Genomic DNA, 13,519 nt, shown 5'->3' with positions numbered 1-13,519 from the left:
TTCTTACAATCCACTAATAAACTAAATGTGCATTTGTATTTAACAGTAGTGTTTACATTGCATGGATCCATTGCTACTAAACATTTATTAAGTCCACTGAGTGCTTATCAGTTTTTCTTGTAACCCTTCATTCACTAGCTCCTCCAAGTCATGACTGTGGTGCGCCATCAGGCAATGGCTCTACAAAATGAAAATGCTTGTTAACGGGTTGTTAATGCATGTTGAGTCCTTTCATTTGCCAGGGCTAGTCCCCAGAACCCTACAGATCTTAACCCCATGAGAAAAATACCATTGTATTATTTTCCACCCTACAGGTAAGCAAAGAGAGAAAAAGTGCTATTCCCAAATATTCAAAGTCCCAGGCTCCACACTGATAACCACCTCACCAGAATGTCTCATAAACCTGAAGGTGGTTAACATAATAATCAGTTTCTGTTCTACTGCTGTGTCTGAGAGGGATGAAATTCCATTTTCTCAGGCCAAGAGCATTTGCTTCAGCCCTGCACTTTTTTTTTTTTTCCACATAAGAGAGGACAGGAAAGTAGCTTCATGCGATAACTGAAGTGAACACTTGTGGCTGTTTTCAGTAGCAAAAACCAGGGATTTGGCATTGCAACCTGTGTTTTATTAGGTAGATGACTTGGCTGTCCTGTGATAAACATGGCTGAAACTGGAGCTTATGCCCTGTATGATATGAATTCCTGTTAGCTTTAACTGTACTTTGAATCTCCTGGAAAGAGTGCTTTGCAGATAAAAGGAAATGCAGCCAAGCAGGCAACAAGCAGCTGGCAGAGGCCCACTAGAAGGATTGTGTTGGTTTTGCTGGGGAGATTGTAATGGATTGTAATGGATCCAAGGAATGTTGACAACCCCTCTCTGTGCACCAGGAACAGAGCTCTGAATGGGAACTCTGCAGAACTCAACAGAGACCCAGCACTGTGACTCTTGTAATAGGCCCTTTATCCTTTGATATTAAATAAGCCATGATCTACCTGCTACTGAACCAGGTGCTTACGGGAACTATTTGTCCATCTGGTGTTTTTCTGAGGGCTATAAGACAGATGCTTTTAATGAAACCTTTGCTTTCATCCTCATCTTAATATTAACAGCTCGTGATGTATTCAAAGTAATGTTATGGGACCACTCCAAGGCAGTTTGTTTTGTTTTAGTCTGTGATAGACACTTAGCAAGTAAGGCAGGACAGGATGCCCAGCAATGAGACAAAGAAAGAAAGGGAATGATCCCAGTTAGTCACAAATGAATGAGTTACATTGTTTCCGCAGGTATCAGCACAAGGGATGGGACTGCAGAAAAAGACAGAGACTTCAAGGGGAAAGCTCAGAAACAAGTGCAGTTCAATCCCGGCCAGACCAGGGCCTCGTGGAGAGTGCGCATCCTGAGCGACGGGGAACATGAGCACTCTGAGACCTTCCAAGTGGTTCTCTCTGAGCCTGTGCTGGCAGTCCTGGAGTTCCCCACAGTGACTACCGTGGAGATCATCGACCCAGGCGACGGTGAGAGTGATTGTCACTTCCCTTATGTCACGGCTGCTGGGCTTTTATGGCAAAGTATCTTTCTTATAGAGGGGTTTAAAGTCACTGTTTAGATGTCCTATGTAAAGAATTTCTACATTCTGCAGAATTCCCGGGTGTGTTGTCGGAGATAGAGAAACCAAAGAGATATGAAGGGAAGCTGCATCTCAAGCAAATTAACCACAGTAGCATAAATGCTGGGTCCTTCCCAGGCTGTGGCATTGGTTCATCAGCTCTGAAGTCATTCAGATGTCTGAGAATTAAGCAAACGGTTTGAGAGACAGACCATTCTGGGCTTAATTTGTTCCCTATATTTCATTATCTCTACATTTGTTGTTTTAGTATCCACCCCACATCCCCAACCCACCTTTTCCCATGGTAAAGTGTCCTGAGCCACTGCTGTGAATTTCTCTTAGGTTACTTCCCTTGTAATGGGTTACCTTGTTGACATTGGGAAAAATGGACATTAATGTTCTTGTGATTTGACCTTTTCCCGCCTCTTGACGACAATCTTGGTTTGTCTGGATGTGTGTTTAGTAAAAGGGTCTGAGGGATGTGGGGTGGGGGTGAGGGTGAATGGGTTTTTTGAGACCTGGCAGTTAACACAAACCTCCCTGAGACTTTTCAAATTGAAATGCTGTCAGAAGCCAGACATGACATTCTTTCGTTTAATCTGACAGCCTGTTTTATTTTGTCAGTCTGGAAAGTTCTTAAATGGTCTACAGAGATACAATCTGCTGAATTTGTAAAATGGGGACCCACATACAAATCCCTGAGTTAAAAAACTCAGCGTAATTAAGGAAGCTGGCTGAGAACCAGAGGCTTCCGGCATCCTGAGCTGACTAACTCCTCTGCCTCCAGTCAGATATGAAGCTCCCTCACATTTATAATGCTCATTACAGAATATTTAACATTAATTGCATCTGCTTTATGTGTGGATAAATAATTAAACTCTCCTGTGGTCTGCAGCTTTGGGGATATACTTCAATAACAACACTTTACTCTTTTAAACACTCCTATGACAACTTTAATACATTTCAGCTGCTCCATTAAGTTTAAGCTGGAAGTAAGCTTTTGAGATTTTATTTGCTATTTAGTAAAATTGTGATCGTTTACCTTAAGGGATAAGACATAATCTTATTTCTGAATTCCTAACTATAAAGTGAGAGTGTCTCTCTGTACCAGTGCCAGTGCTGTGTCTGAGTAATGGGATTTGAAAACAAAGGATACATGCACACACACACACACACACTTGTAAACATATGCATACATACATACATACATACATACACCCTGAACCTGACATATTCATAATACGATGTTATAATTCTCTTAGACATTGATAGTTTTTAATTGAATACTTGTGATTTAGGCAAGGATTTTAACTCATGTGCATTTTACTACACACGTCAGCGTCTACATTCACCTGCAAGCATATATCCTTCATGGCTTATTTATTTAATGTAAAGCCAGTGCTAACATAGATTAAAAACAAAACAAAAAAACCCTCTTTCCCTTCCTGCTCACATCTGTGGCCCTCTGTCGCACTGTGATCAGTAGTGACCCTCCATCTCCACCTTAAGACTAGCTCCAGTCCTCATGCAACTGTGGCATCCATGTTGTAGCAACCTTGAGTGGCAGACACCAGCGAGGGCGCCCCAGGGCTCTCCTGGGAATTTGAGGATGGCCAAGAACAATTGCAGTAAATCTCCAAGCTGTACTGACAGCTGGTCCCTGCCCTATCGCTTGGGAAGGGACCCTCCAGAGGCAGTTCAACCATCCAAAGGACCTTCTAGACTAGAGTATCCATGTTTTGGTGGATGGAAATGTAGGCTGGAAGGGGACTTTAGTGTTTTCACTGAGCTGTGGGGAGGGGGGGTGGAGAATTACTAGAACATTCCACCGTGGCAACCTTCTAGACTAATAGAGCTGCATGCTTATCGAACATATCAGTACATTCAATTTTCCTATAACTTGAAGCCTGTAGTTCAAAGAGGAAAACCAGAAGAAAGGAAGAACAGAATTCTCAACAGTGACGATAAATAACCTTTTCTATTAAGGCAGCTGTTTGATCACATGACCCCGCCTCACTCGTCATTTCTATCCCTTTTCTGTCTGAGTTTACCCCATAATATTACTTTTTTTTTTTTAATGGAAAGTTCTAGCTGGGAAGGGATTTAAGCACCATGATACACCAAACCTCTTTTCTGGGCAGGAAGACTGTAGTCCCTGCAGAAGCCCGCCAAGTGCAGCCGTTTTGTTAGCCCACCAAGTTTGATTCTCTTGTGGCATCTACAACACTGGTGCGATGCTCTCTGTATGAAAGAGAGTCCCCTATGAAATTACGTCCAGTGACAGCAACTGTCTTCCACTGAGACAACCATCATCCCTGGGCTGGACTTTGAGCACAAATCATCCCTGTTGATTTCCAGACAACAGGGAAACCTGAGAGGGAAATTTAAGGTCCGTGTTATATTCCTTTGTCTCACCCCCTCCCTTGAAGTCCAAATGAAATTTTGCACAGGCAGGGTAAAATGGTGTTCATACTACCAACCCACCCTTCTGTTGGGTGCCTTCTGTGAGCCACACGAAGCGTCAGGAGCTTGGCAACTTTATCTCCTTCTAAACTTAAGATTCTAATTCTGTGAAGGTTTTTTTTTTTTTTTGTATCAATTCATCAGTGAGCTCTCTGAGACTCAAGGAATTTATTTTCACCCAATCCCCCAGCCAATGAGTATTAGAGGCAATATTTAAGAAGTGAACGTATTAAGATGGATATATGTTGCGTGTATTTTCTCCCTCTCCCTTGAGTTATCAGATTTCATCATTCCATACTACTGGGAAGGAGGTGACATCACATGTCACAGTCAGTGTGTTTTTTGCAAATGCAACAGTGATACAAGTTGTTTCTCTAGACCACAACAGCACAGGAATTCCTGGCTTTTTAGTCTGTTTAAAACCTCGAATGTATTAACATCGGAGAATAAACCCAAGTGTTTTTAAAAAGGAAAACAAGAACAATTTAGTCCTTGTGTTATGCACCTGTGTAGTCAAAGGTTAGCTGAGCATCTGCTACCGGTGCCAAGAATTCTGCTAAATGCTGCAGACGCAGGTGCCGTGCCTGGTAACCCTGAGGTGAGCAAGTCCTATGATCTCATGACCACTTTCCATCAGCTAATAGTACAGAGTGCTGTGTGCTATGATAAATACTGAGCCATAGAATGAACATCTAGCTCATTTAAAATATATATATATACATGTATGTATATATATATATATATACACACATATATACATATGTATATATGTGTGTGTATCTACATATATATGTATATATACACATATATGTATATATACATATATATGCATGTATGTGCATCATATCCATTCAGTGCTCCTGGAAGCCAGAAGCAATCCCCTGGAACTCGGTTACAGATGGTTGTGCTGGCAACGGAACCCAAGTCCTGTGCAAGAGTGCTGCTGCTCTTGCCAGCTCTGAGCCAGTTTTCAGAGGCTTTCAGGATAATGATTCTTAGTCTTCTGTCTATTAAATCCTGTATCTCAAACAATACTACTGTTTCTTACTCCTAGAAACATACAGAATATTAACTGGCAGTCAACAATTTTGTTTCTGTTAAAGGAAAATATGTAATTTTTAAAATATTAAATATTAACTCAAAAATTAAGGTGTTAAATTAAAATATTAAAATAAAGTTTTTTAAAATAGGTTCTGTTCCCTTTTACTTCATAGTCTTACCCATAATAAAATGAGTGTTATGTATATTTACTAAAAGAACACAACCTCAATTATTTGAGTATAAATACATAGAAAAATAGAAAGCCCATTGTTATATATTTATTTTGCTTGTTGTACCTGATATGCCCATAAACTTGTATTGATTGGATTGTTTTTGATATTTCCCTGATTATTTTAATCATGAGCAAGTAGATCAATTATTGTATCTCTGAAAATGTTTCTGGTAGAATCAAATTGAGTCACTGCTTAATATTGTAAAAAACAACAACAACAACAAAAGCCTATCTAGAGAGATGACTCAGCAGTTAAGAGTACTTCCTGCTCTTGAAGAAGACCTGGGTTCAAGTCCCAGCACCCGTATGTTGGCTCACTACTGTTTATAACTCCAGATCCAGAGATTGGATGCCCATTCCTGGCCCCCATGGGCTCCTGCATGCATGTGGTACACACACACACACACACACACACACACACACACACACACACACGTATGCTCCAGCAAAACATCCATATAGGGTTAAGAACAATAGGGATTACTGAGACCTTCCACTATCCTGAGATGAACTTGTATCATCATGTGAATTAGGCTCACTCTTTTCATTTGCTTCTTTCCCAAACTCCTTTTTAAAATGCTCCTCATTAACTTGGCTCACTTTAGAAGAAAAAATATCAAAGCGTAAGAGAAATGCCAATCAAACATCAACAGCAGCATTCAGATTCTTCTGCATGAGTCCACTCGTTGGCCAGTCTCGTAGCACCGCAGTGGCCTGAAGACTACCACAATGCCTTCTGGGTTGTTTTCAAACACACCAGATTCTCTCAAGGCAGGGAACACCCAGTGCTTTTATCCGAGCCCTGAGTTCTCTTCCTCTTTATCTATTATGACAGATTTGTAGAAGATAATTTGTCCTGTCATGGTTTTAGTAATTTATTTCATCTGTACAATATAATGGAGAGAAAGGACAGGATGAACATTATCAACTGCAGCTACAACTTTATTTATGAGAAATAAAGTCACGTTCCCAGCCCCCTAACTAAACATAAAAGTAAAAACTGCAGTCATAAGGCAGAGGACTTGGAATGGTATGTAGTCATCGTGTTGATGCATGGAGAGTGAGTTCAGGCTATCCATGTTTGTCTTTCAGAGTAAAAGGCATTCGAATTTCCTGGAAGTGGGAAAAAAATTCAGTTAGAAATAGAGTTCAATACAGTTGTAAGAGTTGAACAGAGAGGCAAGGTGTGAGGAGTTACAGGGACCCTAGACTTCCTACTTTTTTTTTTTTTTTTTTTTTTTTTTTTGGCAAGCCAGAAACTAACAAGAACTAATGAGTGTTAATCTTTCCATCACATATAACCCTCCCATGTGGAGTGGCCATGCTAGGGGTTAAGAGCATAGCCATGCAGTTGCTTTTTCCTTACTGGCTTCCGTTCACTTGTTGAGAAAACACTAATCCCATAATGTAGCCCTCATTTCTTCCTCTGCAGGGACTGCGAGAGCTTCAGCTTGCTGAGTGAGTGGGACTTCACATGGGAACTCTTATGATGTAGGTCTTTGTATGTTCTCTATACTAATGTATGTTAGTCATGTTATCTTAAAAAAAAAAAAAGTATAGGACATTTTTAACTCTTTAAAGGAATCCTGTAGGTCAGTGGTTCTTGGTCTTCCTGATGCTGAGACCCTTTATGACCCCTAACCATAAAATTATTTTCATTGCTGCTTCATAATTGTGATTTTGTCACTGTTACAAATAGCAGTGTAAATCTCTGATATGCAGAATATCTGATATTTGACCCCTGTGAAAGGGTTGATTAACTCCAAAGGGTTGAGACCCACTGCTCTAGGTTCTTGCTTCTGGCTTTCTTTTAACCTTCTTTCCCTCTCTCTGCCTTTTTCCCACTCTACTGTGATGTAAATCTCTTTTGCTTGACATCAGGTTAGCTTTTGCTCATGTGTTAGCAGTGTCTCTCTCACCCCGCATGGCTTCTTTTGGGGGGAGCCCTGAGCAACCATGGTGGTTGTGAACGTGTGCTCTAAGATGTCTTGTCTGAGTTCAAATCTATTGTCAGCACCTCCCCCAGCTGACCTGCAGCAGGTAATTTGACCTCTCTGTGTGTGCTATATCCTGACAGCTAAAATACCAGTCACAAAAGTTTTTACCTCAGAAGGTATTGCAAAGATAAAGCCAGTTGATACAGGAGGAGTGTTTAGAATCACAGTTAGGAAATAGCAAGACTGTTGGGGGTTAGCTAGCTGCATTTCAGGACTGATGCAAGAAAGGTGTTCTTAAACATTTCACTCATAATTAAGCTGTGACTCCCTGAGCCAGCCTGTGCATACACTTCTACTGTATATGTAACTCAAATTTGAAAACCATGCTAACCTAAATGGCAACCGTAGAAATCATTCATTGTCTTTTCTGATATCCTTTTCTAGTTTCTCCCACAGGTTACATATTTCTGTTAAAATTTCGGTCAACAGAAGACCTGAACTTGATATGGGCCTGTTTACCCTCTGTCAGATCAAATGTAGGAGTGAATTCCAGGTCTAGGGCCGTGGTCCGGACACCCAGCTTTCTTCTCTATTCATGGTTCAAGCCTACAGGCACTGAGGGAGAAGTCCTGACTTGTATAATCCGATGTGTATGGGTCACGGGGTGCAGAAAGAACCAAACCTTAAGCCCTCCAGGTTTAAATCCTAGAGGGGCTGCTTAATTAAAACCCTGAATGTTTGACTGCCCTCAGGACATATCTGAAAACAAAACCGGCCAGGACAGTTTGCAGCATAGAATGAATGCTGTGTGTGCTTAACCCTGGCTTAATCAGCTCTGGCTTTTGTAACAAAATATCATAGATTGGGTGACTTTCATAAAACAGATAATAATATCTATCTGTTGCTCACAGTTGTGGAGGATTAAAAAGCTGAGCTTCAGGTACAGGACTGGTGGGAGAGAGCTTGCCTGGTATGCTTGAGACCTGGCTCCAGTCTCCAGCAATGCTAAAACAAAAAACCAAGCGTGGGCTAGTATACTTGGTTCGTGATGAGACTCCTCCTTCAGGCTTACAGAGCTTCGCTTCCTGGGTGTGTCCTTGGAGTATCACTCAGATACCCTGCTTGCAGGTGAAGAGTGAGCTTGGCATTACTTTTATAAGAGTGTCATGGGTCCTCCGCATCCTGACCTTCTCTAAATCTACTTGCCTCTCAAAGGTATACCTCCTTCACCATTGCACCACCATATGAATTCAGAGGACAGAAGCACTTGCATGTAGCAAGCTTTTGGTAACATTTCATATAAAGGCCACAGAGAATGTGTCTTGAAGACTTTAAGCTGGTGACACCCTCCCCCATTCCCCCGCCCCCGAAGTGGATTCCCATGAGTTCATGAATGGGGTCCCTGAGATGGGGTATTTTAATGCTCCTTGGCACTTTGTGTGGTTTTGCACTGAAACGAGAATGATAGTTATGCTAATATTTTGTAGTTGGTAAAAATCGTACTTGACAGTTATAGCTACAATTCTTACCATGGAGAAACTTATCTTCAAAAGTCACTCTGCAGAGATGTTTTCTCAAGCTGCCACTTGGATCCTCACCCTCTTCCCATGGAAGCCACTCCTGCAGGCTGCTGCCTTGTACTCTGTACAAAGTGCTGATGAGGGTTGCCAAATTCTTGCGCCTTTCTCTAGAGTCTGGTCTCAGTTCTCCACTTACTAGATTCCTCAACAACATCTGGAACAGTTGCTCTCTCCCTTTTTCTTAACACACACAGTGCATCCTGGTCCTTCTCAGCCTCCAGTTTCCAGTCTTTTTATCCTATAATCCAGTGTCTTTATCTTGCACCTCTCCAGGTGTGACTATACTCTGACTGATGGCTGCACATCTCTTATGCCTGTGTTTTCCTAGTCTGTCCTCTCCAATGAAATCCAAGACCATTCACCCAAAAGGCCACTTAGACTTTTCCAATCTCAGCTCTAGCATACCCAAAATGTAACTCCAGGTTTCCCAAATCCAAGAGTCTGGGAATCTTCCCCACTTTTACAAAGAGCATCTGTATCTGTAAAAGACTGACCAACGTTATATGTTTGAGTTGTCCTGGGTTCCTCAGGTTCCCTCACATATCAGGAAACTCCTGTGAGTCTTTGCGACTCATCTGTTTCACACCCACACTGTATCAACTCTTGTTTCTCCTGGTCCTTGTCATCTGTGATCTCCTCCCTGGATGGTTGCAAAGTCTTAAAACCAGGGGCTTCATTTCAGACCCTCCTACTTTATGTCTGCCATACAGCCGCTGAAACTTATGTTCATTAAACACACCAGAGTACAGCGTCGTCACCTATGTCTAATGCTGTGTAATGAATTCACCTGGAGATACTGAGTGGGCAAACAGGACTAGACGACATGTTAAAAGCTGCGACCCACGCTCTATAGTAACCAGGAAGCTAAACTACAGCAGAAACCCAAAATGGTCAGTACCTGAGCTGACAGTTTTCCTAATAGTTGTCCCTAATTCTAATTCTGGGCCTGAAAAACCCAGGTGTGCACAGCCCCATAGGATATCCTTCTTGGTTGCTTTCCCACTTCAGCCTCCCATGGGGCACACCTGAACCTTCCTTTCTTTCCCACCCTTACATGTTGCCACTCCTTTGCCTGATTTCAATTCCAGCTAAACACAGGTGAAGGGCCTTGGACGTGGGTCAACGGTAGATTGTCGGCCAACTATAATGGTTAGTATTTTGTCAACTTAACACAAGTCGGAGTCATTTGGGAGGAGGGGACCTCATCTAAAGAAATATCCCTATCAGATTGGCCTATGGGCAAGTCTGGGATCCACTTTTTGATTTATGATAGAAGTGGGAGAGACTAGTCAAATTGTGGGTGGTGCCAATCCTGGTCAGGTGGTCCTGGGCCGTGTACTGTGTAAGCCTTGGGAGTAAGCCAGTAAGTAGCACTCCTCCATGGCCTCTGCTTTAGTTGTTGCCTCGAGGAGGTTCCTGTGCTGACTTCCCTCAGTGATGGAGTGAAACCTGAGACTTGTAGGCTGGAACAGACCCTTTCCTCCCTGAGGTGCTTTGGGTCATTATCAGAGCACTAGAAGTCCCAAGGCACCGATTATTCAGAGCACTGTAGAGACAGAAAACAAGGTAGCTGACTTCCTTGCTCTAATGAGCTGTAACACTTGATTACTCTGGTCCCATTATAGGGTGGGTTTCTTTATCTCCACATCCTCATCAGTGAAAATGGAAGTCTTCCCAGCAGCTGAAGGGGGCTATGTGGTCTGCACACGCAGCCCACCACCTCCTCTTCAGCCTCATGTCTCACCTCCTCGCCAGCCATGTTCTGGAGACACTACACTGCCTGCTCCTCGCCTGCCCTCAGCACAGCCTGTTCTTGGGCTCCTTTCACCAGTAATCCCTTTGTCTGGAACTCTCGGTTCTTCACTTAGATGGCTCATGAATGCCTGTAACTCAGCTCAACTTTACAGGAACACTTTTCTATGACTTCCCTAAGTATTGTGCACTACTGAGCATCCTCATCCCCAGACACTTGATTTTCTTTCTATTCCACCCCCCACCCCCAGTATTATATGCACCTTCTTATGTATTTAATCATGATCTTCCTACTTCCCATCTTTCAGTAGAAAGGAAACCCCATGAGGGCATGAGTTTCATTTACTTCTGCATCCGCAGGGCCCATTGTAGGGCCTGGCGAGTTGAAATCAGTGTTTAATAATTGAATAATTCATTATAAGATAAGAGTATTATAAAAAATGAATATACCAGAGATAGTCTTGGGAGAAAACAAAGAATACTGGAAAAAAATTAGTCATTTGAAAAGCACTTCATCTCATGATTGCTGTACAAAGGTCAATGGTTAAGGAAGGGTTAAAACCCAGCACATGAAGTGCCCACAGGGGAGTGAGGGCCACTGCCTGAACCACCTCTAGGTAGGAAAGAGCTGCATGTACCTCTGGATATACAAGACTTGCTGGAAAAGTGAACTCTAAAATTCATTGGCTCTGATTTTTCTTTTCATTTTCATTTATGTGCACCTATGTCTTTGCATATGTGCATGCATGTGTGGGGATGCTTTAGGAGGTCAGGTATCGGATCCCCTGGATCTAGAGTTACAGCATGCTATGAACCACCATATATAGGTGTTAGGAACTAAATTCCAGTCCCTCTGTAAGAGCAGCAAGTGCTCTTAACCACTGAACCATTTCTGATTCCTGTCCAAGAAGCCCTTTCCTGCAGGCTCTTCCCTTTGGCTGACCCACCCGGAAGCCTCAGCATCAGGGAGTCCTCCATGGGGGCTCTCATCCTTCATGCCCTCAGCCACAGGGCAGGGTGGGCTGTGTATCTTAACTGTGTGCACTAGTCTACAGTCATTTTTAGCCACAGAAGAATTGTGCTTACTGTTTCAAAGATAATCAGGATGTGTTTTCTGTGTGGATGCTGAGACTTTCGGGGAAGCAGACTTCCAGAGGAATACCAGAATCTGTTTGGGGTTTGTAATGTCAAACTATTGAATTAAATAATCGTGAAAGTTTTAAACAGTAGATCTATTTTTAACAATTTTATTATGCCATTTGTATTATTTAATGTACCTTTCATCTACATTTAAAAAAGAATCATTGAGACTTATAATGTCATATAAAAATAGCTTTTATGTCACAAGTAATTGCTATCCTGCTAAGGAAGAAAAAAAAAAAGATGTGATATTGTAGCTGATAAAGACACTTGGGAACGCTAAAGGAACTGTTGTTTGAAAACAGTTGAACAGTATATTGTTACATTTTTAATCACAAACCATCCAAAAGGAAGCCCTTTGGATAGAGTAGACATTATATGATCCGAGTTCCAATTCTGACTGTGCTTGGGAGCCAGGCTCAACCCTATTAACCAGAGGTTCTGTAAATCAGGGCATTTCCACCTCTCAGCTTATACCAGGGAAGATGTCATCCTTTACAGAGAGGAGAGAGGGCAATTGGAAGGAACTGTGCAGTGTTATTTATTGAGAACAAAGAGATAACTGGAGATACAAGCCATGCTGAGTTTTGCATACCCATTCCTTCACCTCTTCCACCCTTTCCTGACACTATTATTCTAAAAAAAAAAGAAAAAGAAGAGCTACTAGAGTAATGTTAAGCCTCTGAGATAAGAAATTCAGATCAAAGAGGAGAAACAAAGCAAAAAAAATGATAGCAACTGTAATTGTATTCTCTTTAGAATCAACCGTGTTCATTCCCCAGTCTGAATACTCGGTTGAAGAAGATGTGGGTGAGCTGTTTATTCCCATCAGGAGGAGTGGAGACATCAGCCGGGAGCTGATGGTGATCTGCTACACACAGCAAGGTAAGCCTGTTGCTGGGCCAAGTGAAATGACCTCCAGTCAGCGCTCAGTGGCCTTCTCCAGCCAGTGTGCCCAGCAGCCTCCTCATCCAGTGGGTCCTGAAGGGCTGGCTTTGTTGCGGGTTTTTGTAGACACTGGAGCATTCCTTAACAACTGTGCTTCATGCTGTATCTCTAGGGGCCTCTTTGAGTCAGCTGGTAGGAAGCTGCTGCTTCTTCCCTCAACTGTTGGTCTCTTATCCAATGTTCGGTTGCAGGGCACCTAGGCCCACTGGAGCCGTTGTTTAGAGGTGGGGTCTGGTCTGTGATGCAGCCTGCTAGCATTCTCAGACAGCCTGGGTTGTCTCAACATGTCACAACCTTAGTGTGCAGCTCTGTGGCTGCCCTATGGTGCCCCAGGCTGTGCGTTTGATCCTTAGCACGACAAAAAGGGAAAGAAAGGGTCAAGGTAATGTATACTTGAGGAGGACACACTAATTTAAAGCTAGCTTGACTGGTAACAGCCATGTCCTAGAAGTTTTTCTCTGTTACCTATTAGGAAAAAGACCAGGTATCAGGGTCTATGAGATCATAAGCAGACAAAAAATGTCGGGTTGAATCCAAAACCAAAACTGATACTTTTATACCTTTTATATGTGACTGTAGAACTTTTTCAAACAGAAGACCATGGATGCAATGAATTAGAGACAAAGTATTACCAATTGGAAATAGACCAAGGGGCTATAGACAAGTCATTATATATTGGAAATGGATCTACATTTTCCTGAATGTGTCTTCTTGAAGAATATAAGAAAGTGTGTGTTAATAATTAAGCATGTGAGGGGCAAATGCAAACTTCCAGTAGAGAGCAATAGGTCTCTTCTGAGTTTAATCCTTTTTGATATGG

At 42.3% G+C, this 13,519-nt stretch overlaps 1 protein-coding gene across 2 annotated transcripts in view; it reads left to right on the top strand.

Moving 5' to 3' along the window:
- Nucleotides 1–13,519, top strand: part of Frem2 (FRAS1 related extracellular matrix 2) — a 131,827-nt gene that overhangs the window by 61,283 nt on the left and 57,025 nt on the right. For both annotated transcript variants that reach the window (XM_034500651.2, XM_076932361.1), the window contains exons 4-5: nucleotides 1,284–1,514; nucleotides 12,511–12,636. In XM_034500651.2, coding sequence (XP_034356542.1) covers nucleotides 1,284–1,514; nucleotides 12,511–12,636 — 357 coding nt within the window. The remainder of the gene's footprint in view (nucleotides 1–1,283; nucleotides 1,515–12,510; nucleotides 12,637–13,519) is intronic.

The sequence above is a fragment of the Arvicanthis niloticus genome, chromosome 4 (assembly GCF_011762505.2).
Source record: "Arvicanthis niloticus isolate mArvNil1 chromosome 4, mArvNil1.pat.X, whole genome shotgun sequence".
NCBI lineage: Eukaryota > Metazoa > Chordata > Mammalia > Rodentia > Muridae > Arvicanthis > Arvicanthis niloticus.
This window is presented reverse-complemented; position numbering and strand designations above follow the sequence as displayed.